We start from the raw sequence: 26,015 nt of genomic DNA on the forward strand, positions 1-26,015 counted from the left end.
CTGGGCATAGAAGGAACCACCACCCAGTAATAAGTACTGCTTATTAGGCAAGAAGCGATACCTTTTATATGACTGTACACTGTCCATCATGCCGGCTCACTAAAATTTCATTACTAGCTTGAGCTGTTTAAGAAACTACAGCTTTCATTAGTGTTTAAGAATGGTTCGCTGGCGGGATTATATTTCTGGGATTCCTCCATCAGCAGGTATTTTTCCCATAGTAGCTGGAAAAGATAGATAGTTATGAAATGTACATGCAAGCAAGCAACCATTTCTTCCTTTGAATGCTTGCTTACATGTATACATTTTACTTTCATTATACATAGATCATTAGCATGTCTCCTACATATTACTATCTAAACAAGTCACAGAAGGAACTCAGGTGATGAATCTGTTTGAGAAATAGCTCTCAGTCACAGTTAGAGGCCATCCACATGCTTAATGGAGAAACATGTTTAAACTACAGGTACTGCGTGAGGATCAGCAAACTTGGCTCTTTCCATCAAGGGTAGAGCTAAAATGCATGTATGTATGTATGCTCAATGTCGTTTAATATAAGAACACACTTGAAAACCACACCAAGGTTGACAACCGTTAGTTTACTCATTCTCTCACCTCTAGCATAGCAGTAATTTGGACATCAAATAATCAGAAAAATATTAAGTTCAACTTTGTCTCTCGCTGCATCTTGGTTGGAGGACATTAAAAAAAAAGACAGCACACGTCTTTGCCCCAGTCTTTGGTCAAAAACTTGGACATGTTCATGTCTGAAAAAAGGAAAGTTCCACAGAGATCCTTATGAGCTTAGCTTGCATGCCTGCTCCCATAGTACTTCATAGAAAGGAAATCCATGTATTAGAAAACAGGTTATGTCTGAAAAGGCAGGCGTATCAAGCCATCAAACGCTAGCTCTCCTGACAAAAATGTACTCACTATACAATGAAAAACATCTTTAATTAAAGGGCAGAACAGTTTGTGGTTCTCTTCAGCCATCCAGAAAGAAGTCTGCAATGTAACTGACCGGCAAAATCATGCTTCAGAAGAAGCTGCCTCAGAACAGATACTAGAGTAATTTGATTGGAAAGATTAGCACTATTAGTGCTTGTGACTTAACACCTGTCATTAAATTGTTATAAAGTGATTTAGTTACTTGAACATGAAAGGCTAAGACAGATGATCAGAACAGGACAAATAGAATGCTACTTCAAAACAAAACAGAAGAAAGGGGAAGATAGAGGGTGGGGTGTTAGAAAACAAAAAAGCTTTTAGAAAAAAAAATACTTACCAGTGGGAAGAAGAATGGGAAATTTACTCTAGGCTTTTGGAGAAGACTTAAATTAGCAGTAATAAGATTAGTGTTAGGTAATGGGGAAAAGAAAAACACCATTATTCTTCCTTTAGACTATTTTCACTTGCTTTTCTTTTGTTTTATTGGTAAAAAAAATAAATCACTGAGAACACAAACACCAGGTCAGAAACTCTAAGAGTTAAGTACACAGAAGAACAAAGTAAAAGCCAAAATATCTACACTGAAACAAAGTAATGACAATCATTCTTAATTAACATTGAATTCACTGCTCAAACATACATCAGGCTTTGCTTAAAGGTGTGCTGCTACCAGCCTTGGTTGTTTTCCTTCCCTTGAAGCTGTCACACACAACCTTCAATATTGCATGGAAAGCCATTTAATCAAATGCTTTTAAAGTCTTCTTTACAGTTATTTCATTTTAGCCTTGAGCTAGCAAGATGTTACTGGATTATTTCTGTCTCTGAGCACAGGTCAAGCAAAGGCTTGAGACACAAGGAAGTGACATATATTGCTACTTCAACTGAAGTCACAGAGTTTTATTTTTCTTATTTTTAATTAGTTTAGAAAGGATACAAACCCAGTTCAGCAGATATAAGTTTGCAGCGAAATTAGGAGATAAATGCTTTGCTTTCAGAGGTAAAAATTTAAATAAATATTTACATATGAAACAGAAGTCTATAGAAACACCATTTAAAAATTCTTCTTGGGGTATTCTCTTTAGAGGAAACTCCTCATCTGTGGTGAGGAATTGTAGGCAGTATTGTTCTACTGCAACATGAGCCACCTTTGTCTTTCATTTCTTCGCTCAGCTTTCACAGTGTTCCCACAGATTCCAACGCATTAGAAGGACAAGGTTCACACGCATCCTTCTCCAGCAGTTAGTTTAGATGCAGGAAGTTTTCTTTCAAAGATTATTGTGAAGAGAATCAGACATTATTGTGAAGAGAATCAATACTTGATTCAACAGCAGTCAGTCTTGCCTCCAGAGCCTTTAGTATGGTGTCTGCCTGTAATGAAAACATGGAAAGATGATTGGTTAGAAACAGAAATCAACAACACAAAGAACAAACGTAGATGTCAGCAAAAGCCCAAATTTGATGATGCATCACCAATTCTATTTGATTCTATTCCTACTACATCCATAGTTTGAAAGTTTACTCAACTTTAACGCTAACTCTCTACGTACTCAAAACTATAATTCTCTTCAGCCTTCCTTACCATCAAATTCATGCATTCACCTCTTGCTAGACACCTCTCTGCTTTCAGAGCCAATCTGATGATGCTGTGCTCCCAACTGTCCCCAGCTGCAATCAGAACTGCTTTGTGGAGCAAAATACCACTCCTTACACAGTATCTCAATACAAAGTAAGAGCAAAAGCACGAAGTCAGTTTAAATGCAAGACAATCCTATAGAAGAGACGTGATTCAAGGCTGAATGAAAATGTGAAGGTTGGGCCTGATGATCTTTCAAATACCTTTCCAACCCAGGCCGGTCTATGAACTGCCAAGTCAAGCTGTCTTTCTAATTATGGACAGACAGGAATCTAAAGCTGTATTTGATAAATAGAAAATGCCAATTAATGTGAACATTAGAAAGGAAGTTACTGAAAGCCTAAGATAATCAAATAGCACGAAGTGATAGCATATGTTAAAACCCACAGAGTTGATCTGTTACAGTTTGCTCTGCAGGAACAATTTAAGGAGTATTTCATAGTGGTGACATACACAAAGAATGATGCGAGATTAAGTCTTACCCTTTCTAGTGCTTCTTCCAAGGCAGCTCGACTTTCGAGAGTTAAAGGTTCTTCATCAGTAACAGCCTGCTTTTCTGAAGATCCTAAAACGTAACTGATATGCTACAGTTTAGATCATGCACTTTTCACTCTGAAGGCAGAAGAATGAGCGTAAGAGTGTAAGATTCATCCACCATTCTTGATGATTATAAGATTACGATTAATACACTAGCACAGTAGAAGAATGATTCCAGCAACAACAACAACAAAAAATTAGTCATCTTGCAAACAAACTGTTTGGTGGAACGAAAACAGTTTTTTAAGTTCAAAACTACCAAGGCATCATCACTTGGAGAAGCCAGAACTCCAAAAGTTAGTCAGTGCTACAGGACACCATTAGAAGTTACAAAGAAAACAATGAGAACAATGTAGCACTAGCTGTGAGAACTAGCCATTATCATTACTCTCCAAGAAAATGTCACTTTGCAACCATGTTACAGTCCTCCAGAGACTTTTACTGCCATGTAAAAAGCAAAATATCATAGTTGTGGAAAGACGAGAAGATAGTATTCGGAGTAGAAAGGAGAACAGCCACACAGGTTCAGCAGAACAGTCTGAAACTTAGTAAAAAGCAAACATGCTAAAACAAGCCCACACAGGAGAAACAGTAGCTTATTAGTGTTACTGTAGTAATGCTCTGATAAAAGATAAGAGTGTGGGGACTGAATTCTGGATGTAGTTATGGAGGAACAATTTAAGACCAGTTTCAAGTGCTACAAATCAGATAAAACCAATATAATGGCAGACCTTCATTTTCTAGACAGTTTTTGACTGTAAAACAGTTACATAGGAGTACACATTCGGTCTTAAGATTTGCTTTTACCTGCCTTCTCGAGGAAAGAGAACACCAGCCAATGCACCTCAGACCTCTGCTTAAGTTCTGCTTAAACCCCCGTGCCTGTGTTCTCTGCTGATGACACGCACCTCCAATAGTTTGGAGCCAGGCATATTTTATATTACCTATGACTGCAGGTAGTCAGCAGACTGCAGGTATTACTTATGACTGCAAGGTCTTTTTCTGTTGTCTAGAGCAGAGCACATATGTACTCACTTCTGAGAAACTGAGAAGGAACCCTCCTGTGTTGTTTACAGGAATTTTCACAGGATGTATGCTCTTTCTTATACAGGTGACCCTGCTACTTTCCTTTTCTAGGATTTGTCTAACATTACACAGATGGTGCAGCTACAACTTCAGCGCCACGATGCTAGCAGCAGCAACACAGAAAGCTGCTCTGGAACAAGGTGCAGAAACAGCTCTCCCTACGCGCGCTAAGAACGTTAACAGCAGCATTCTTCAATATGACGCCTGGAGAGCGAGGTTTATCTTAGCGATAAGACTCCTGCCTTTACCTTTCAATCGAGTCAACGCTGAAACAGAATAAATCCCTCTTGTAGTCAAGATGCTTCGGGGTGCATCTGTAGATGTTGCCGAGCGTCATTGAGCAGCCAGAGCAGAACAACGTTTCAATCATGCTTTAAGGAAAACACATAACGCTTACGCAGGAAGAAAAATAAAGACAGAAAGCCCCCGGTGCCCACCCTTATTCAAAAAAGGGGTCACCCACTGTGACTTGGTTTTAGAGCATTCAGGGCTCCTTCGCGCCTGCCCCCCCGGCGCCGCGCCTCACCATCCGCACTCGCCGGGCCGCTTGGACAGCTTCTGCTCCTTGTCCACCGAGACGCTGGCGGAGGCACCTGCGGGGAGGCGAGGGGAGAGGTGACCAACGGCCGCCAACGGTCGCCAAGGGCCGCTAAGGGCCGCGCCCGGCACTCACTGCGCAGCAGGACGCAGCCCGTCTCCTCGTCGTTGGTCACCCAGCTCAGCGTGTCGCCCACGGGCCGCTTGCAGCCGGCGCACAGGAACACCATGGGCATCAGGTCCTCCTCGTCGCCCTCCGCCTGCCCGGCCGGCGGTGGCTGCGGCTGAGGCTGCGGCCGCCTCCCCGCCGCCGCCGCCGCCGCATCCCACCCGCCGCCCACCTCCAGCAGCGACGAGTCCAGCTCCGCCATGCCGCCCGCCTTCGAAATGCCCGCGCCGGAAACGGCCGTGACGCGCTTCCGCCCGCCAGCCGGAGCCAATAGCGTCCTCGGGGGGGCGGGGACTCTGCTTGTGGACACGCCCCCTTCCGTAACCACGCCCACTCTTGCACATGGCCACGCCCCCTTCGTGGCCACGCCCCATTGGGCGCGTCTCCCAGGTGTGGCCCCGCCCCCTGGTGCTTAGGCCCCGCCCCCTCCAGCCCCTGCCTTGAGGCAGCCCCAAAATGGCGGCCGGGGCAGGTCGCTGTGAGGGGGTTTCTGTACAGGGTGTGCCCCATGGGGCCTGGCGCGCTGCCCTCTGTCAGGGGGACCTTAAAATTCCTCTCTAAGCACACTGTGCCCAGAAATTCCCCCAACCAACCTCTTCCCCGTAGCTCCCCAGGGTGCCTCGTTGGTTTCTCAGTCTCCACGACCCCGTTGGCATGCGTCCATCCCATCCCCAGCCTGCTTGGCTGAGCGCTCCCCATGTCCCTGCCAGCCCCAGGCGTGCTAGGAACACCCTAACAGCCCTCCGGGGAGCGAGGGTCACGCCTGAAGGCGGCTGTCCCTCTTCTGTCAGGCTTCGATATCAATTTCTGCCAAGCGCTGTCCGGCACCAAGGCAGTCCTTGAGCTGCGGGGTGATTTACACAGGCATTGCTTACGCAACCTCTTTCTGAGGGCGCTGAAGCACAATGAGGGGAAAAAAAAAAAAAAAAAAAAAGTATTTGGTTGGAGTACTGAGCTGGTTTAAAATGCACTCCCGACATGGCCAACAGAACCAACTCGTCTGAGTACTTTTGGTCCTATGAGTATTACTGGGACTACATAGACCCGATCCCAGTGGATGGAAGGAAGCTGAAGGTTAATAAATGTAAGTACTGCTGAGCGGTAGGTGCCGATCCAGCACAGGAAAAAACAGCGGGCAGAATGTTGCAGAGCTTGTCGCCCTGACTTGATTTTGCTTCTTTGTAAGAAAGAGTTATGTGTACGTGGTCTGTATGGACTGCGTGCCCAACTGCCTTACCTGCGCTGTGCCCCAGCAGCACTTACTGCTAGCAGTGCAGCTCTTTGCTGTGCCTCACAGTGCTTCAAACTGTAAGGCTGCTGGTATTAACTCTTATTTAGAAGGACAGATTATTTTTAACCATTTGCTAAGTGTAAACCTTATGCCGTGCAAACCTGTAGTGTGGGGTGTGAGCTACCTGCTTGCTGCTCCCAGAAAAGTTGACTGCATGAGCACAGTTTTTTGTAAGACTACCCTGTTTTGTCTTGGGACGTACGGCTTATATTACAACTGATAAATATTTAAAACCTTGGTAAAGGAAGACGTTTGTGTTTCCACTAGCCAGGAACAACAAGCTGAAAATATATTCTATTGTTTTTCCTCCTGTGATTTACTGCTACTGAATTGTAAGATGAAGTAGTAATATACGTTATCATCTAAACACTTGTTGCCATGAAAGCTGATTCTGCTGGATTTAGGAGTTTATTTTCAAAGTGCCTAATGTGACATAATATTCTCTGAATTCAGCTAGGGACAGCTAATTCAATTTCATACTTGGTTTTGCACAATAGCATAGCGATGTATTTTTGCTATTAAGTCAATGTTTTTCTAATGTAACTGCGTTGGTTTGGGTTTACTAAAATAAAATCAGTTGTGTCATGAGGGATTAACTTAAACAGTTATAGCTGGATGGATTGATGAAGATCAGGAAGAATATATAGGCATGTTTGAGCCGCTAAGGCTGTGGGCAATGCTGTCCTGCGATTCCTATCAAGTCTCTCCCTGTGGTTGTATCCTTGTCTGAGTGATACAGCTGTGGGCTTTACTGGTCCGTATTCAGTTAACTGAAGAAAACTGCAACTACATGGGTATGGTAGTCACTGCCTCTAGAAAAGCTTTTTTGTCCACTCTGATGAGCTTAGCATTTATTGCCTCCAACTTTTGGTACCAAAAGTAACATACCTTAAATAAGGTGGTGTAAATATCCACAGCCCTCCGTATATAAAATCCTGCTCTAGAATACTGCAGAGCAACATTTGGTGCTGCTGGGAACAGGCAGGTTATGAGCAGCTTTACACCACTTTTCTAATTCTCGTAATTTTAAAGTTACGGCAGATAATTGCCCCCAGATTGCTCCAGGAAACCTCTGAAATGCCAACTATAGCAGGCTGTAAGTCCCCTGTATGTGGCTGGCTTAGCAGAATTCAGGAATCTCAACTTTTTTTTTTTTTTTTTCCTCATTAATATCATGTTTTTAACATATGGAGTCCCTGATAGATAAGAGGCGTGGAGTTTGTGTTGCAGCATTTCCCTCCATGGTCATTTATAGGATATTTCTCTTTACCCAGCTGCCTGTTTTCTTGAAACTTGTAGAAGTTTTGCTTCTGTGAGAAGATGCTCCCCGTCTGTTAAATTTAATTGAAATTCATTGATAGTTTCATAGAGGAAATCACCACATACCTATTTGAGTGCTTATGAGTGATCTCATAAGCCTTATTTCAATTAAAAACAAAACAACAACAACAAAACAGAGTAAACCATTCTCTTACTGATTTTTTTTGTATTCGTTCTCTCACCCTGAAGACAGAAGGAAGTCTGACACCTGTCAGGTCTTTTTGTATTCTGAGGAGGTGACTTATGTGACCATACTTTGTGTTTACACATCCAATCTGCTCCTTCAGCATCTTCAGCTCATTGACTGAATAACAAAGGAGTGGAGGCCTCCCAGATATAAAATCTCCTACAAGTTCCTACAGCTGATGGTTGAACAATGGAGGAAGAACATTGTGAACGAAGACCTCTACTGACCAAAAAGCTGCAGGCAGAGATCGTGCCCTGTTAGGCACCAAGAAAATTGCCCTTAGGCTCAGCATTGAGAAACAAATCTGCAGGAAACCAGGCTTCCGTATTTCAGCTGCCCATCTCCCAGGCAAAGAAGAAGAAGAAAGAGGAAATAGTATGGTGTGGGATATACTATTTTTCTTCTCTGCAGGCTAATGTTAAGGCAATTTGTGTCCCCTGGGGTGGCTGCTTATGTAAGGTATTTCTAGGCTGCGTGCCAAAATGGAGCTCTGCTCCGTGATTTGTGACTTTAAAAAGCCCACGTTGGCTGTATCAATTTCTAAATTACAAATGTTGGGTTTGGTTTCCTGATAGGCAGGGAAGTTAAACTGATGGTTTGGGGGTTTTGTGCTTCCTATAAAAACAGACATTTTTCCGTGTCAGCGGTCCAGGAGGAATGAACACTGCGTCATCTTAGTACTTTTATTCTTCCTTCTCCAAATACCATTGGGACAGCAAGCTATAATAATTTTGCAGCTGGTTAGTTTCTTCCTTGCTTTGAGTAAAAGGGCTAGTCAAGCAATGAAGATACTTCGTAGGTTTTCCCATCTTTACAAAATCTTTACATTCATATATTGTCAAAAACTGCTGTTGGATTATTGTCTTCATGTGCTTGGAACTCTGTAAACAAACTAGATTCAGCAAATCCTTGCCCTTTGTGCTGAAGATGATATGTGATAATTTCTCCTTAGATAGGGCCATAAACATTCCAAGTTTGGCAAAATGTGTGATATCTCTAGTATTAAAATATCCACTGGCTTGACGTTCCAGAGGGCCTCTGGTGATCGACTGCAATGGGACTTGAGCACTTGTTTAGTTGCATTGCAGAATCAGCCCAAATAAATTACACATTTGTCATAACCCTTGGGATGGAATGATAACTCCCTAATTCTATCTTGCCCTATATTTTTTTTTTTAGTTAATGTAAAACAGAGTCCTGAATCTCTGCACTTTCTTTCTTCTGTTATGTGGCCTGCCCCTGAAGCATGGTGAGAACATGTTTGTCTCATGAAAATGAGCCTAAATCCAGCTATAAAGACTTGGTCTTGCTTTCTGTTAGTAGCATTGTGCACTTCTATCTATTTTGAATAAAAATAATAAAAAGCTTAATTGGCCCATGAACTAATTTGATATTTAAAACATATACACACCCATACAAAAGGTGACTGTAAAAGTTAGCAGTCGAAGAGCTTTTTATAGATTGTTAAAATATGTTATCCCAGTTCAGAAAAATCCTAATTGCAAGGCTTTAAAAACAGTCAGGAAGTTTCTGTTTATCCCTCGTGAGTTCAAATTTCCCCTGAGATCTGAAACAAATTCAATTAGCTTCAGTGAATTCCATGGATCATACTAAAACTGCTCTTAAAAGATGAAAATAAAATAGCTTTGGTATGGAGTGCTATAAATTCCAGCTCTTCACTTCTGTCCACTTGGCTTTGAGCACTTAAATACTGAGCTTTTCAAAATATTCCTGGATCATGAGCTTTTTGGTTTTGGTTTAGTTTTTTTAAACGGAAGTCAACAATTCTCCCTTGAGGAGCTGGGACTGGCCAGTAGCACCCAGTCACTGTCTCCCCTAATTTTTGGAATTATTTGCCCTCACATCCTAACTTACCTTCCTCTGAATTAAAGCTCAGGAAAACTTTGTTTAAAAGAGGGAGCATAAAATAAGCTGATGCTCCAGAAGTCATTTTGCACGTTCTCATTTCTCAGTAGCCCAGCCAAAATTCAGCTCTCTGATAAGACTTCCGCTGGGTCAGCTCTAGTTTAAGGTTTAAAGGAGCTAGAATCACTCCCCCTAATCTCTTGGTGGCTCTGATGACAACACGTTCTGAACTTTTTCACAAAGAAACACCTAATCAAACATACTGGACCTGTTTCAAAGAACATGAATGTTTTTTGTCCTTTGAGATAGAAGATTTATTTTATCCTGGTCAATATTTGTCTCTGGAGTCAATGACCCTTCTTTTTCACCTCAGTCTAAGTGGGTAGCCAGTGATGAATTCAGGGCATTTCTCGGCTTGTGCCCTGCCCAACACCCAGCCTTTCCAAGGCTTTAACTGGGAAGTTCACCACTGCTCTGATCCCAGGAAGGAGCATTTTGAACCAGTGACCAAATGTGCTACTGGGGCAGGAACAGATTCATCCCATATAATAGCAAGCCCATAACTGAGGCAGTAATTTCAGCATTTCCTTAATTCCCTAATCCATTAAATTCATTCATTTCCTTAATTCATTAAGGACCAGCTCCCAAAACTGTTTCTGAGCCCCATTTGCACTATTTTTTTTCTTTCACTAATTTAAAAAACAAACAAAAACAAGTTTTCATCTGGATCGGAGATAGCAGCGGCAGGACCTTAGGTTGATTTAAACCAATTCTGAACACGTACTTCAGTGCTAGGAATCCACTTACTTGTTCCTTAAAGAAACCAGTCCTGGTGAAGTAGGCTTCATTTTGAACAATTTCATGATGATGACAAGTATTACAGCTGGACAGGGGACAGTCCACAGTCTCTTCCACTGGACTGTTGTGTTAGGAGTGCTTTTCAACATGCTTTCCTGTGTGAAAGTCCAATATTTCTTAGTAGAAAATATTTTCAAAGCTAGAATTCCCTCCCTAAAAGCATCCTCTTAAGGGTCACGTGTAGTACCTTTTCACCGGAGGGCACGATATGGCTATACACGGAGCAGCAGCAGCTCAGTCTTGAGTGCAGCACTGCTGACAGCACTGTGGTTTTGTACAAGGAACTGTGTTCCCTGCAAACAGCCAAAATGGAAAAACATCCTAAGTACTCAGGATTACCTTTCAAAAATATGCATAGTCCTAGTCACCATCACACTTACTCCATTTTTTCCAGCCTTTCCCCAGCCCTGGCCATATACTCTCACAATAAATTGTTAGGAGGCTCTTAAGACTTTTAGCAAATTGGCACTCGCACTCCCCTCTCTCAGGGGCTTAATTAAGTTGAATTAGTTCCATGACACACCTTTCTTACAGATCATAAACTATATTGCTGCATTTTGCATTTGCTGTGTTACCAGTGACAGAATTACTGTGTTGTGTTCACAGATTCTATTGTCATAGCCTTTTGGGTTGGACTTGCTGCCTTTGTGATGTTTCTTTTCCTTATTTTGCTGTATATGTCCCGCTCTGGATCAAGTCCAGTAAAGTAAGTACAATCAGAAGTGAAGTAAGTATATCTAAGCGTGATAACACTATCTGCATGAAACATTCATTCGCTGCTTCGAATGATCCAGCAATTACATTCAACGTTTATAATTGCACACCGAGATGACACTTGTTATGTTATTATTTGCTTTGAGTGTCTCTCAACCCACTGCTATTCACTGTTGGTATTAATCACCTGGATAAAAATATGAATTCGTAACTGTTGGGGTTTGCTGATGAGAGAAAGATGGGGGAACAGTAAAGCACAAGGATGGGCAGAGAAGTCCGGTCTGCTTGGTGTGTTGGCAAACAATACACATTTTACTTATGCCAGCTATCAAGGTTGTGTATTATAAAAGTAAGAGTGTCTGCTTTACACACAGAATGAGAGAGTACCCTGTGTAAAGCACACCCAGGAAGGAAGTGGGAATAATGATGGTAAAGTAGGTGAACATGAGCTCCCAATGCAATCCTGTAAGACTTGATTAAATTAAGAGAAAACTTACTAGTGAGATCACAAAGGTAATAATACTATGTGTGGCATTGCTTAGACCATTCCAAGAATACTGTACATATATTAGAATACACTCTTTAAAGGGGGGTTTAAAGAAATTGGGAAAAATTGGGGAAAAAAATTGAGATCCAGAAAATGTATCCTACAGTGAGAGAAATATACTCAAATCAATTAGTTTCTCAAGGAGCAGCGGCTCAAGGATGCTCATTATGAACTGTTTCTATCTTTAGAACAGCTTTTAGTGTCCAAGAGCCCCATGATAACAATCAAAGGGTACAGTGCGGTAAAGTATTAAAATGTAATGGCTGGAAGCTGATGCTACTCAAGCTCAGAGGTACCGCATGTTTTATCTGAGGGCAATGACTCACTGGAACAATTTAGAGTGGTATATTAAGTTGGTTGTGATTAATTCTTTTTTGACTTGATGACTTAATATCTGAAAAACACACAGTTGTATTCATCCCAAAATTACTGTGAGGAGTCAATGGGCTAACGCTCTGTGTCCTGTTGTGCAGAAGCATCTTTCATGCCTGAAATAAGTGAGTGGCTCACTCCCTAAATACTTTAAAGTTATTGGAATTTAAATTAACTCTGTGAAAATACTGATGTATCACTCTCTGAAGATCTAGGCTTATTTCCTATTCTTTTCATGTTTTGCAAATCCTGGCAATAAGTCTGGCAGTACCTTCCTTCCCAAAGGTGGCCCATATCTGAACTGCTGTCCTTCAGCATAGTAAGCCCTGGGTAAAACTACAAACACACTTACTCAGAGGCAATATTAATCATTTGGAAACGTACTTGTGAAATGACTTGAAGCTCCTGCCAACCACGAGCACGTAGCATTCACAATACCAGTCAGCTTAGGAGTGAAACAGCACGGAGCACAGACCAACTGGGTTTTTTCTTGGGCCAGAATCTCCTGGAATTAGCCTCAGGCCGTTTCCCTGCAATTAATGCTTACAGGTGCCATTCTGTTACTCTTACCTTTGTAACTTAATTGAAATTTCAGTAGAAGTACTATTCACCTAATGGTGAGTTAAAACAGAGTTGGTTTTAAGCTAGTGAGTAGCCCCATAAAGCATGACGATAATTTTCAGGCTCAAAGAGTGTGTGCAGTACATGTAGCTCTGTAGAAGGACATCTAGATTTACAGGGAGATCCCAGATGGGCATGTTAGTGTCAGCCAGACTGTTTTTTACAGCTTGGCTTGACAAAACAAGGAAATATCCACCAGTGGCAGATAGGTGGAACAGCTAACCTGTTTTAGTAGAGTATTTCTACCCAAAGCCTCCATGGCTGAAAAGAGACTGAGTAAAACCCCCACCGGACAGGTATGTCCCCAGTCCTCTAGAAGATTACAGACCCTGTCCTGTGAAGAATGGGGTAGGGGCTGCACAGGTACCTGTAGGGGATGTGCCCGATGCAGACGCAGTGCCCACCGATGTGCAGCACCCGCGTGCTGAGTGGGAAGGTAGTTCTAACGCTGCCTGTCAACTTGAACTTTGTCTAAGGACAGGTTTCTGTTTGCAGCTTTCTACATTTGGTTTACTTTGTTTGCTGCTGGGTTTTCTGGCAAACACGTTTTATGCAAACAGGGATGCATTTGCCCGCTGCTCCTCCTAATCTGATCAGGACACAGAAAATTCAGCTCAGCAAATTAGGCAGAGGTTCAAGATTAGGTCACAAACAAGCAGAGGGAAGCAAGAGTATAATATGGCAGTAAAAAAAAAAAGGAACACTAATAGTCTAATTTATTGGCACCCTAAGGCCTCTGGCATGCTCACAAAAGGTAACAGCAACAATAAAAAAGGCAACTTGCCCAAATAAACCACAAAGCAGGAGGCAAGCTAATAATACAAGAAACACATGGAAATGGACATAAAATTACACGGTAACACAGGCCTGTTCCCATTAATTTTCTGTTACTGAAAAAAGTGGCAGAAGTCTGTACACATGAATATCTCGGTGTGTTCGGAAGACTTTTTTTTAGAAGTATCTTTTTTAAATCACTTTCATATTATGTTACTGAATTAAACGCTGGGCTTACAAATACCCATCTTCACCCCCAGTATGTTCAGTCTTGCCCATTGAAAGAGCTGTTGAAGGAGGTTTTGTAGAAAGCCCAGGAATCATTAATGGAAAGCAGTATTGGATGAGGTTTGCTTAGGGCTTTAAAGCATCCTGTCTTATCATTTTTCCATGCTTGAAATACACTGAAAAAAAAATAAAAATAAAAATTTAGGACTGAAAAAATTATTAAACACTCCAAGTTTGCCTTTTTTTGGATTGAATTCTATTTGTTTTCTAACCACCTACTCCAATTACTCTTCTCACCATTCCAGCAATAAAACATAGTGAAATGCCTGAAAAAAATATCTTTCTGTTAACTTCCACCATCCTCCCCTTTCTTCTTCTTTTTCTGTAATCCATTCATTATCCTTGGCGTGAATATCAACTATATTCAGTACAGATATCTCCTTACTTTTTTGCCATGATAATTGTGACACCTTCACCTAACAAATGTACATGTACGTCACTGGTCAAGGCTGGGGAACTTTTACCTTCACAGTTTCTGTGCTCATCTGTCTCTCTGTCAAACCCAGGGGCATGTAGGACGTTATGTTCTGTTTCAGCTTGCTCAATTGCTTGGTGAAACAAGCATGCTTTCACATCTGAACATTTATAGGAGCGTATCTTCTTGCTTTCACTTGTCCTCAGTTGACCGTCAAGCAAACCCCTACTGCCCTAGGTCAACTGTCTTTATTGTCAGCTGGATCTCTGTGGAGCCCCTGAAGATTATATTTTGGCCTTGTACGACATGCAGTGATCATTTCTCTTCTACCACTGTATTTGCTGATGTCTTAATATGTTGGCAAGGCTATGACATCTGCCACAGGATAGTCTGCTGACTCTTAGCTGCATATCCGTACACAAAAGAAGTCAAAGTGTCTTCCAAAAGCCATATGCAATGACTAGATCTACTTATTCTACAGCATAATCCTTAGATGCTGAGAGGTCCCGGACCCAAAGCTGAGGTCTGATTGCACCACACTCTTCTCTACAACACAAAATGGTTTGGTGCCAAGTCAGATGAGCAAGCTCAAGAGAGGGGCGAGGGCTTATCCTTGCAAGACAGCTGCAAGAAAGAATCCATGTCCCAGTCCCTTTTGTCACCGTTATGCCATCCCTACAGAAAGAAAGAAAAAAAACGGTTTGGGACCAATTATTTCAGATTCTTCAGCATGCCAAGGCAGTTAACACACTATTGTGATCAAGAGCCAGCACTAACATTTGCATCAGCTATATTTCTTACCATCCAAAAGGTATATCCAAATGACATATATGGTTCTGTTCTTATGAATATTTAGTGATACAGAAAATAAGGTTAGTGGCTGGAGACAGCTCCCACTGGAGGCTAGAACTTGATGCAGTGAAAGAGGGTAGGGAACGCGCCTTCCTAGTCCTCCTGGGGAAAACCTGTGTTCCCATGCCTTTCACTGGAGGCCATGCATCCCTGACAGCCGGACTGAGGCTGCTGTGGACATCCAAAGTCTTCAGACAACCACTTGCCTCCCAGACAGTATAATGTAGGGGGAAAAAAAGGGAAGATCTGCGTATCTCATCCCTTATCAACATTTCTTGCTGTCATGGTAGCCTCAGAACGGGACTCTACCAAGCGGCTCTGGACTCCTTGGCAGCATGAGCCTTGCTGAGTCTTGCAATAAGAAACCTGACTCAGCGTTTAGACATTTTTCCCCCCAACTTCAACCAAATTTTATCCAATATTGCTGGGGCATACGATAACATAGTTTCAGGATCCCTCTTGCCAGACAGAGATGTGTGATTTGGCTTTAAAACGCTTGTTCTGCAGCCAGCTTTTGTCTCAGTTTGCAGGTGAGGGTTTCCTTCACGGACAGACAGATAACCACTGATTTGGTGGACAGACTGTACAATGTCCGTGTGCTCTTTCAATTTTCTGCTCCATCCAGATCAATTGCAACAGCTGCTTCATTCCTGGAACCGGGGAACTAATTTGGATATTTGACAGCTCAGGGGTTTTGATCTGTAGGATTAAAAAAAAAAAAAAATCTGTGGTAATATCCTAGATCTCACGAGGGCAGATAATTTCTCCTTTTTATTTTTTTTATTTTTTTAAAAAAATATATATCTTCAAGATTGTAATACTCATTAGTGAACAACATACCCACTCTCTCTCTCTTACAATAACAAAAAGTACCTATTCCTGTAAACAAAGACAGCCAACCTGATACTCAAGGTGCCAGTTTATATTCCTTCTGGTGACAGTAAGAAGTGTCGTAGCTCTACTTGGCCATGCCACCTTGTCTTTGGGGAGAGGGTTCTTAATAATACCACTGTAAGAAGATCATCATGAGAGGTACTTCTCTGATAAAGCAGGTCATGCTCTGCTCCCGTTCTCTGCTTTCTTCAGCCCTCTCTTCCCTATCTTTAGGACAGCTAAATCTTTAAAGCTGGCTTCCCATATGCAGTGTTCCTGTGGATCTATCCCAAATTCTCCCCAGTACAGTTTCTCAAACAGCAGATAATAAACTTTGTTTTCCTCAAGCCTCTGGTTTCAAGGGATAAAGCTGTCTTTCACGCCTCCATCATTAGGAGAACTTTCTCTTCTCATGCTGACAGAACCAGATCCTTTTCATGTGAGGAGCTGTCAGACCCGGAGGAGCACAGGCTGTTGAAATGGTTAGCGATGAGCTGTCAAATCTGGTTACAAGACTTCAGTCTTCAGAACTCAAATTACAGGGTCTTCACAGAGCAGCATTCCCGCTCCTGCCATCAACGGCTGACCACCTGGAGCACGCTCCGCACCTCTTGGCAGGCACCATGGCACCGGAGAGTCCCGTGACAGTCTGATGTGACGCTGGTACGGTGGTGCTGATGTTGCTCAGGGGGAACTAATCTCCAAGTGAAAAATAACAGTCTGGGGTCTTGTTTAGCACCAGCCACTGCCTGCGTGTGTGTGTGAACTCAGACAGGAAGAGAGGTTGCTTACCAGTAGTCGGTGTCCTTCCAAAGATCTCATGCATGATTGCTGTGGACAGACCAAACTATACTAAATATATGAATATTTGGAATTATAGGATAGTACTCCAGGCTTTCAAAGATAAGTCTGTCTCTAGAAGTCCATAAATACAGAATATTAATTCTACTTTGTTTTGTTTTGTTTTTTTTTCTTAATATCTCTAGCTTTTCTATGCTGTCACAATTTGTCATTTTTAGGGAGAGATTCTGAAAAATCTGCAGTTCTCAGTGAAGATTATTATTGCCAGGAATGAGGCTTTAAAATTAATTTTGTTTGAATAGGTCCATCTTACCTGGCTGCCCAGTCTGTACTATATCATCATAGACTCATTGAATATATGACTGTTTGCTCTTCCTTGTATCGTTGTATCTTGATCTGCAGCTTTCTTTCAGAGTGATTTTACACGTAATTCCAGATCACTGATAAAATGCCAAGTTGCATCAGGTGCCTATGGAGCCTGGCCTGAAACATCCACGGTGATCATTCTCCAGTTACTCTTTGAGCAGCCTAACTCACTTAACACATGTTTAATGGGTTTTGGGCATACTTCTTTTTAAAGAAATCAGTACAGAATATTACGTTGAATGCCTTGCTGCAGTTCAAATAGCTCACATACGTGCAACTACCTTTATCTTCCAAACGGTATTCCCCTAAAGAAATGAAATCAGGCATGTTTCACTGTACTTGTCTTTCTATAAAACCACACTGCTGGGAATTACTTTTTTTTTGTCCCTTGAAATACTTGTTCAGTTGTACCTTATCTTAGTTTTAATTCAATTATTTTGCCTGGGGCTGAGGTCAGTTGCACTGGCTTGTAGTGACCTGGCTTGACCAGTTCACTCTCTTTGGGTACTGGGACACCAGGGCCCTTCCATCAAATTTCATCTCATCAGATTTCTTCACTGTTCCAAGGATGGTTAAAGATTAACGAGAGCCAGCCAGAGCTCTCCTCAGACAGTTTGCAGGTCTCTGGGATGCAAGTTCTCCCACTGATTGAAGAATATGGATAGCTAGCTGATGATGCTTAGCTGCTTAATGGACTGGAAAGAAAGCATCCCGTTTTGGTAAGAGTATTTTTGTATTGCTTCTGTCAATCAGAGAGAAGAGAGATCTCTTGAGTATGCCTGCATCACATCAAAGCAAACTCCAAGTCTGCCTGCCTCCATCCCATGGTGGGCCTGTTGCTGAGACTTTGGGGTTTTGTTTTATTTATTTTTTTAATTACTGTAAAGCAAAATCCCTGCTGCGTTAGTTTTGTCAGGCACAGATATTTTAAGCTTTTATAAGTAATTAATATAAATTTGAAGTTACAAAGCTGATATTTTCCTTCCTCCAAATTATTCAAAATAATTATTTCCCTTTTCATCCCATTAACTTTATTTTGCCTTTTAGATTTTGTTACATTTATCTAACCACTGAAACAAACATAGCTTTTAGTCAAAGATCCCCTCTTTCTTGTCTGTTAATCTGTAGCACCAGGACATGGATAAGACTTTTCAAAAAATTTCCATTTTCACTGGCACTTCTGGGTTACGTTTTTCTTCTCAATGTAATTTTCCTCCCCACCTTTGAATCCCTAAGAATATAGTAGTAGTTGGGACCATCCTGTGTTTAGCCATACAGAATGGAATTTACTGCTTTTAGTCCAAAGCTTATCTGCCATTTATTTTTTAAGGGTGAGGTTTGGGAAGCTGCTGGGAAGAGGAGACAGGGTGTGCTCTACTGTTCTCATATCATCACCCCCTACACCCCACCACTAACTTGATTTTTTGGGCAGAACCATACATCTTTGCCCTGTTATTTGCATGCTGAAATTTTCACACTACCCTTGTCTTACCTTCTCTTTCTTGCTCAGATCCCCATCCCTCCTTAGACTGCCTTTTCCCAGTTCTAGTGTCAGGGAACCTCTCCCAGATGTCACACATCCCTCTTGCTCTTGCACTCGATTTACACATCACTCCTAACCCCCTTCCTTTCCAGGACCAGCCGTGAGAGGTCCCTTCATTCTTGCTACAGAACAAGTCATAGCAAAGTTTCTGGTTTCCTCTTTAAAAATCCAGCTAAAGAACTGGATCAAGGGCTTAAGGGCTGGACTGAAGGTCACATGCTGAGTGAGGGAGTTCACCAAATGTGGCTCACAGCTCACAATTTTGCTGTTGGTCATACTCCATTTGCAGGTAAGGACATAATTCTGATGGTGGATAAAGAGGGCTGAAGTCCAGAAGCAACTCTCATGCTGGCTTCAATGTTTTTGAGTTGGAAGAACCATCATCTATATTTTTAAAACATTAATAATGTACTTGCTTATGAAATTGCTGCTATCTATCTTCCAAGCTATGGTTGCTGATAACAGCACTTTTTTTCTTTCCATGTTACAGACAGGTGATCGTAGGGAACCAGACAGAAGAAAGCAGTTCAAACAGCGAACAGCCTCATTGCGATGACCTCAGCAGCCCATACACAGACGCAGTTGCTCCTGGAACACCTAACTAACTCCCTTTCAGATGAAACTGGTATTCATGGAAGTATCTCAGCCTGAGCTAAAACTGGAACGGGTTAAACAAAAACAGCTGGACAGTCCTCCTGACTGTAGAGAAGATTAGCTCCTTAAGCTGCAGCTGAATTAGTTCAGGAAAAGAAGAAAAAAAAAAAAAGATGTCTTTCAACAAAGACCCAAACTGAAAAACCCTGGATGCTCAAAAGGAAGCACTAACCACTGTATTGGAGCAATGTTGCTGCAGTTGCCTCATTAGAACATTTTAGATTCTGATGATGCTGACTGCAAAATTTCTCTCTCTTAAGTAAAGATTCAAAATCTTCTTTCAATTACAAGGTGCAAAGGGTGTGCTGTCCACTGAATGATTCTCATTAACACCCATTTGGCTGAGAGCAGATTTGCTCCTCCAGCAGAAAGTGTATAGCAGTTATGCCTCACGTCCTGCAAAGAGTCCTGCTTTGCTTACCTGAGCGCACACGGAGCCCTCTTATCCTCAGGGGTGTCTGCAGGATCAGCCTTCACTTGGTTTTCTTGCTGTGAAAGAAACCACCAGCACATCGATCGGGCAACACAACAAACATTGTTTATAGTCACAGTGTCAGAAGTCATCTATTTCTGGCTCTGTCCTCAGCTCACAGTCTCATCAATTGCATCTTAGAGACACCTCCACTTGGCCATCCTCTGAAAAATAAGCAATAACATCAAGTGCAACATCAACAATAAAACTTTGCTTTTGGAAGGGTTACATTTTGCTCCACCGTCTTAAAGCTCAGCAGTTCCCTCAAGGATAGAATATGCTTTGTATTTATTTTCCTATTGCAAAAATATATATGTATTCGAGTTAGTTAAAAATTATTAAAACACTGGTTAGCTATAACAGCCTTAAAAAAGCTAATGGCAGCATTCATTATCTCAAGTGACTGTGTCTTACTGAAAAAACTCATTAGCTTTACCAATTGCCCAGAAATAGAGTTTTGCTGCTAATAGCCAGTCCCCTTTTGCTTTCTCTTGGAATGGCAGGTGACAAAGAAACTTAAGACTGAACAGTCTCGAAATGGTATCTTAGGGCTACAACAAGCACGGCGCTGCGATTGCAGAGTTGAGCTGTGGAAGGCTGCGAGGGCTGGAGTGGATAAAAGACCCCACAGAGACCTGCTGGGCTGAGGACCACACAAAATTCATTTGAAACTTGAGGAAAAACTTAGAAATTTCACCTCGCCAAGCAGGCAGCCAAACCTTCTCCAGTGAAGCACTGCCAGAGCGGCCGTACGCTGTGCTGGGAGTGTGGGCTGCGATGTTACCAGAGAGTGGGTGGGTTGGGCTGTGGTAAAAAAGCCTCAAACACAAGAGACAGACCAAAACACCAGGCATATATTTGTGTTGTGTGTTGTTTTTTTTAGAAAAACTCCGATTTTTTAAATCTCTGAGGTAAACACTTCTGCAGTTTGCTTTTTGAGCAAACCGACAACCACTTTGGTTAGGCGTGGAATCCTGTCAAGGCTTCAAGTCTACCAAGTCACGGACAGGTGGAAGAAATGAGGGAAGACTGCAGGAACTGAAGACACTACATGGACAGAGATGTGTCAGAGAGCCAAAGGTTTCCATCAGCCAACTCGGATGGCCACAACAGCCTTCCCCACCTCTCAGATACGCTTACCTCTTGCTGCTTCCCCCAGGACACACAAATAACTGGTGGTGAAAGCCAGACTACCTTCTGTTTAGCAACAAAGCTCCCACTGACTTAAAGGAGGGGAGAATTTCTCCCTGGTCAGCACCAGCTGTCCCACTGCAAGTTGAAGTCCCTTAGCCCCGCTGGAATCACACCAGGAGCTTAAGAAGACCTCACCATCTCAACTCATTTTCCTCCTCAGGGTTGCATCAGCCCTGATCTAGAAATCCTCTCCAGCAGCAGGACTGCACGGCCTCGTGGTGCCATCGGCTCCATCCTCCTCCTCGCTGGCTCGTGACAGGCCCCACACCTGCCTCTCAAGAACCTCATTTCCACAGATGGTTTCCAAGGGGATTTCTGAAATGTGCTGATGCTCCCATTCGTAACGAGGAGTGTGCTTGCAGGAGGTGCACTGGAATATGTATGTGGTACGTAACCACAAAAAAGGGTGTTATTTTTTTTTTCCTATAAAATTATCTGGAAATGTTCACAATGGCTTGGGAATTAAAAGAGATTACGATTACAGCTTTTATTTTATAAATACAAGATAACTTACAGGTGAAACAAATCAGCCATGGAAGGCATGTAGTATAAGGTATATAAATAGTAATAAACAATAAGCAAAATGCAAGCCTATCTTAAAACGTCTAACTTGGGAGGAGGGGAGAGAAATGCATTTCTTGCTGTGACGTTTCCATGTACGCCCATTTCAAGGCCCTTTCAGTGCTCTGCTTCTCCCGGTAAGTACATTTGTTTCCCCTTCCCCCAGACTCCTCGGTTAACAGAGGCCTCCCCTCTCTAGCCTTCAGCATCCTCACCCTGTTGAAATGCTGCACCCATCAGCCAGCAAGGCATGACCCAAATCACCTCATGCTGCAGGTTCAAACAGTTGACGACCATAAAAATCCTACCCCAAAATGCACTGTGTCCCCCCAAGACATGACATGAGCAACTGAGCCCAGCTGCTCAGAGTATGTGAAGTCCTTCCAGCACATCAGACATATCCTCACCTGCACACCAGCACCGTGGGGCTGAGATCCACTTAAACCCTGAGCCCCACCTGCACTCAAACCTGCAGGTACCTTCTGTACACCCCGTACCTCAGGAAGCAACGTGTCTTTGGGGTTGTTGCCTTCACCAACTTCTTGTCAATTTTGAGAAAAAGGCTTAAAAGGCCTGTCCTCGTGATGACTTCGGTGAGGGCAGACTGCTGGGCCCACTGCAGCGCGCACTCAGCTTTCACCTGCATGGTTCTCATCACAAGGACATCGAAGCGAATAACTTGCACTAAGCTGTATAAACTCCTTGTTTTAAAACACAGGCCCATACATGGGGCAAGTTTTCCACTTCTGAATCCTCTGCAATTTATTTTATTCAAGCTTAATTCTTTAATACAATGACTCACCGTGTAATTTATTAAAATGAATTTTGAGTATGTTGGCAGTAATTCACACACAAATAATTCAACTGCTAACCATCTGTTTTTTTAAAGATATTTGACCATTATTTCCTGAACGACTCCATAATAGTCTTTTAATTGCTACATTACTACAATGAAGCTCACAGAAGCAGTGAGAGATTAAGCCATTTCTAAAAGTTCCCACATGCAGAGCTACATTGTTCTTACTGATAAGCAGATATGAGCTATATATATTTTTACATGAGAGGCTGGCAGCTTTAAATTGTCAGCCTATTTACATTATTTTTTCTTCCAAAACAACCACAAAAAAGTGTATGAACAATACTCTTCTCCAACCTTGAATATCTTAATAACAGCAGTATTGGAGATACTAACAAAACACTGGAAGCCAGGGAGAAAGTAATCAATCAATACTGTTCTTTCTGAACATTTAAGGCTATCAGAAGACCATCATTTAAATATGCAGCCTTATGGCAGACTCAAATGTAATTACTCTGCATTTACATGCACTACTGTAAAGAGCATACTGACACGTCTGGCCCTAGGTGCAGTCGTGGTCTCCTCATGCTACTTTACACTTCTGTAGTACCTTGCATCTTGTCAGCTAAAGCCAAATGTAACCTTGACAGTTATCCTTCTTACTTTAGCAATGACAAAACTGCGTGCAGACATCACTATGTCCATTCACAGAGGGAAATATTACGGTGTGCAAGTAGCTGTTTAATCAGAAGAAATTCAGCGTGCCTGTTTGCACCTGATGCTCCTATTTCCAGAAACAGATCTGAACTCACAAATTACTCTTCCACATGGTTGAGCTTCAACAAATGAATTCTGCTCCTGCCAGTAACACAGTTGCATAATTTTTTGTAAAGCAAACAGGGCGTGGGAAAGCGTAGTACAAAGCACAGAGGTCCACCCTCCAAAACAGTCTGGGCTTGCAACTCATCGAAGACTAACAAATCACAGAATCACAGAATCATCTAGGTTGGAAGAGACCTCCAAGATCATCTAGTCCAACCTCAGACCTAACACTAACAAGTCCTACATTAACCATATCACTAAGCTCTACATCTAAACGTCTTTTAAAGACCTCCAGGGATGGTGACTCAACCACCTCCCTGGGCAGCCCATTCCAATGCCTAACAACCCTTTCAGTAAAGAAGTTCTTCCTAACATCCAACCTAAACCTCCCCTGGCGCAACTTTAGCCCATTCCCTCTTGTCCTGTCACCAGGCACGTGGGAGAATAGACCAACCCCCACCTCTCTGCAGCCTCCTTTAAGGTAACTGTAGAGAGCGATAAGGTCGCCCCTGAGCCTCCTCTTCTCGAGGCTGAACAAGCCCAGCTCCCTCAGCCGCTCCTCGTAAGACTTGTTCTCCAGACCCCTCACCAGCTTTGTTGCCCTTCTCTGGACTCTCTCGAGCATTTAGGGTTTGGGTTTTGTTCACTTACAAAGTGCTCGGAAGGGTCTCCAAGTACCTCTACTGCTGCTCTGAAATACGTTAGATACTGTGATGGGTTGACCTTGGACTACAGGCAGTTCTGACCCAGCTGCTCTCTCGCTCCCCCACCTCGACAGGACAGGGGAGAAAATGGGATGAAAAAGCTCAGGGGTCAAAATTAAGAAAAGGGAGATTGCTTAACAGTTACCATCAGGGGCAAAACAGACTTGACACTATATTCATTATATTTAGTGCCAATAGATTTGGGCAGTGACTGAATTTCTCTAGTCCCATGTGAAAATACATTTCTGCATTGCAGTTTTTACGTTGTTTGAATGGTTCTACCTCATTTCTTAAATTCTCTCAAACAAGTCATACTGTAAACCATTGCTAGGTGCGATCAGTCCCTCTAGACAGCTGAAAGACTCTTTACCTGCGTGTCATGAGTACTTTCTTTTCCAGTCAGATGAGATGGCAAGACATCTTTCCATTTAGCTCCAGCTCTAGCCACTTATTTCATATTCTGGCACTTGCAGATCCTTTGGTTTCATTCGTCTCCTTGTTTTTTTAAATTAAGTAGAATACATCTTTTCATTGCAGAGAAAATTTCTTGATGTCACACTCTAGGGATTCTGTATCAATATTATGTCACACTTTAGCCTCTAATGGGCTTGCAGCTTTTTCAAGATGTATTTTTCTATTTTTAAACCAAGCCTTCAAAAAGATATTATGGCTTATTTAAGAGAAAATATTTACATGCAGAAGCAATCCTCATTATTTTCATCTCATGTTCTTTTATTCTTTAAAAAAAGCACATTATATAAACATCACAAGGAGTGTGCATTTCTGAATTTTTTTTCTTGAGTACAGAATTTGTACAAAGCACTAGGCACAGCACATATTCATGAGTCAATTTAATAAATCCTGTTTTACACTTCAAAGGCCCAACTTCAGACTCTGCATGTTTACATACCTGGAATGGTTTATTATCTGCCCTCAAGGCCACGTTCAAGAAATAGTTATCAGATTTCACAGAGAATTTCCAATAAGAAACATGTATTATCAATCAGCAGCAAGTCATTGGAGCTTTAGTTCTCTCTCTCCTCTTTTCAGAGTGGAGAGAAGATAGGTCTTTATTGCAAGTTCCAGCAGTGGTGACGGTCAGGACTTTTTTTTTTTTTTAAATTAAAAAAAAAATGTATATATTAAAAAAAACAGAGAGAACCAAGACAAAAACCGCTTTCAAAGGAATTTAAAAATTAGAAGAATCCTACAGCATCGTGATGTCAGTGTTCAGCATCTTGTCTTTGTACCGTTTTTCTTATCTTGTATCATGAAGGAAGCTGGGTTCTTCAAAAAAATAGTAAATCATCATGGCTAAACTTCTGAATACTTGTTTGCACTTATAGTAGACTATGGTGAAGTACTGCAGTCCTTTTCGCCATCTTACATTGGAGAGAGGATGGAGACTGAAATACAGTCCAGAGCAACACATTCATCAGCCTTTTTTGGTTCTTCAGAAAGTTAAAAATGGTATAAATGACATTCAGTATCCCATACTGTTGAAGAAAAGGAAAATTATGGCTTTAATGTTCCACTGAGAGATGATGAATACAAGTCTTCCCCCCTGAGTTTGCACACAGTAATAAAATATTGATCTTATGACAAAATACGTTAGATTTGTATGAGGAACAGTTCAGGAGGGTTTCATGGCTCACAGCAATGATGACAGAGCATATAACATTAAAGACTAAGTGTCAGTTCACTGAATTAATGTCCCAATGTAGCCGAGTAAAGGATTTTGCAAAGAGGCGTAATAGTTTCTTCTCCTTGTTTATGAGTTTCCATGTCATCATCACTTAATTCATCATCTGTATTACTGCAGATCAATTTGACATGGGTTATTAACATATCTGGCTCCTGTGCTCCAAGCCATATGTCCCCAATGTAAACAGAAGTCAGGAATACACAAACAGCTGTGGAAGAAAAATTAGAGAAAAATCAGAACAGATATGCTTATATTTCCACATAGCAATAACAAAATAACCCGCTTTACCTCCAGAACTATGTTTTACAATAGTTTCCTAACCTAGATGGAAAACGTGTGGGTTTTTTGCTCATACAAAGCCAGTGATCCTTCTCATAGTGAGGAAAGAAAGTGGTTTCTTGTTAGCACACCCTTCTGACAGCTTTAAATAAAAAGCTTTGAAATCTGACCTGTGTCTTTCGCTATCAAATAGGAACACTGAACAGTACACAGATCAGAACCCACATGGA

General features: G+C 41.9%; 3 protein-coding genes across 3 annotated transcripts in view; 1 reads left to right on the plus strand and 2 right to left on the minus strand.

The window, feature by feature from the left end:
* Positions 1 to 1,403: 1,403 nt before the first annotated feature.
* Positions 1,404 to 5,299, minus strand: MIS18A (MIS18 kinetochore protein A). Its single transcript, XM_048071514.2, has 5 exons — positions 4,878 to 5,299; positions 4,731 to 4,797; positions 4,453 to 4,575; positions 3,064 to 3,157; positions 1,404 to 2,316 (listed from the first exon to the last, which is right to left on the minus strand). The coding sequence occupies exons 1-5, from the start codon at positions 5,110 to 5,112 to the stop codon at positions 2,236 to 2,238; spliced, it is 600 nt and encodes a 199-aa protein (XP_047927471.2). The 5' UTR covers positions 5,113 to 5,299; the 3' UTR covers positions 1,404 to 2,235.
* Positions 5,300 to 5,368: 69 nt separating this feature from the next.
* Positions 5,369 to 24,953, plus strand: MRAP (melanocortin 2 receptor accessory protein). The gene is made up of 3 exons (XM_013192843.3): positions 5,369 to 5,994; positions 11,039 to 11,138; positions 19,089 to 24,953. Exons 1-3 carry the CDS (start codon positions 5,889 to 5,891, stop codon positions 19,201 to 19,203), a joined length of 321 nt encoding a protein of 106 aa, XP_013048297.2. The 5' UTR covers positions 5,369 to 5,888; the 3' UTR covers positions 19,204 to 24,953.
* URB1 (URB1 ribosome biogenesis homolog) overlaps positions 24,513 to 26,015 on the minus strand; it is a 49,063-nt gene continuing 47,560 nt past the window's right edge. Inside the window, exon 39 of the mRNA XM_048071480.2 lies at positions 24,513 to 25,714. Within this exon, the coding sequence (XP_047927437.2) occupies positions 25,509 to 25,714 (206 nt within the window). The 3' untranslated portion in view covers positions 24,513 to 25,508. The remainder of the gene's footprint in view (positions 25,715 to 26,015) is intronic.

Source organism: Anser cygnoides, chromosome 1, assembly GCF_040182565.1.
Source record: "Anser cygnoides isolate HZ-2024a breed goose chromosome 1, Taihu_goose_T2T_genome, whole genome shotgun sequence".
NCBI classification, from domain to species: domain Eukaryota; kingdom Metazoa; phylum Chordata; class Aves; order Anseriformes; family Anatidae; genus Anser; species Anser cygnoides.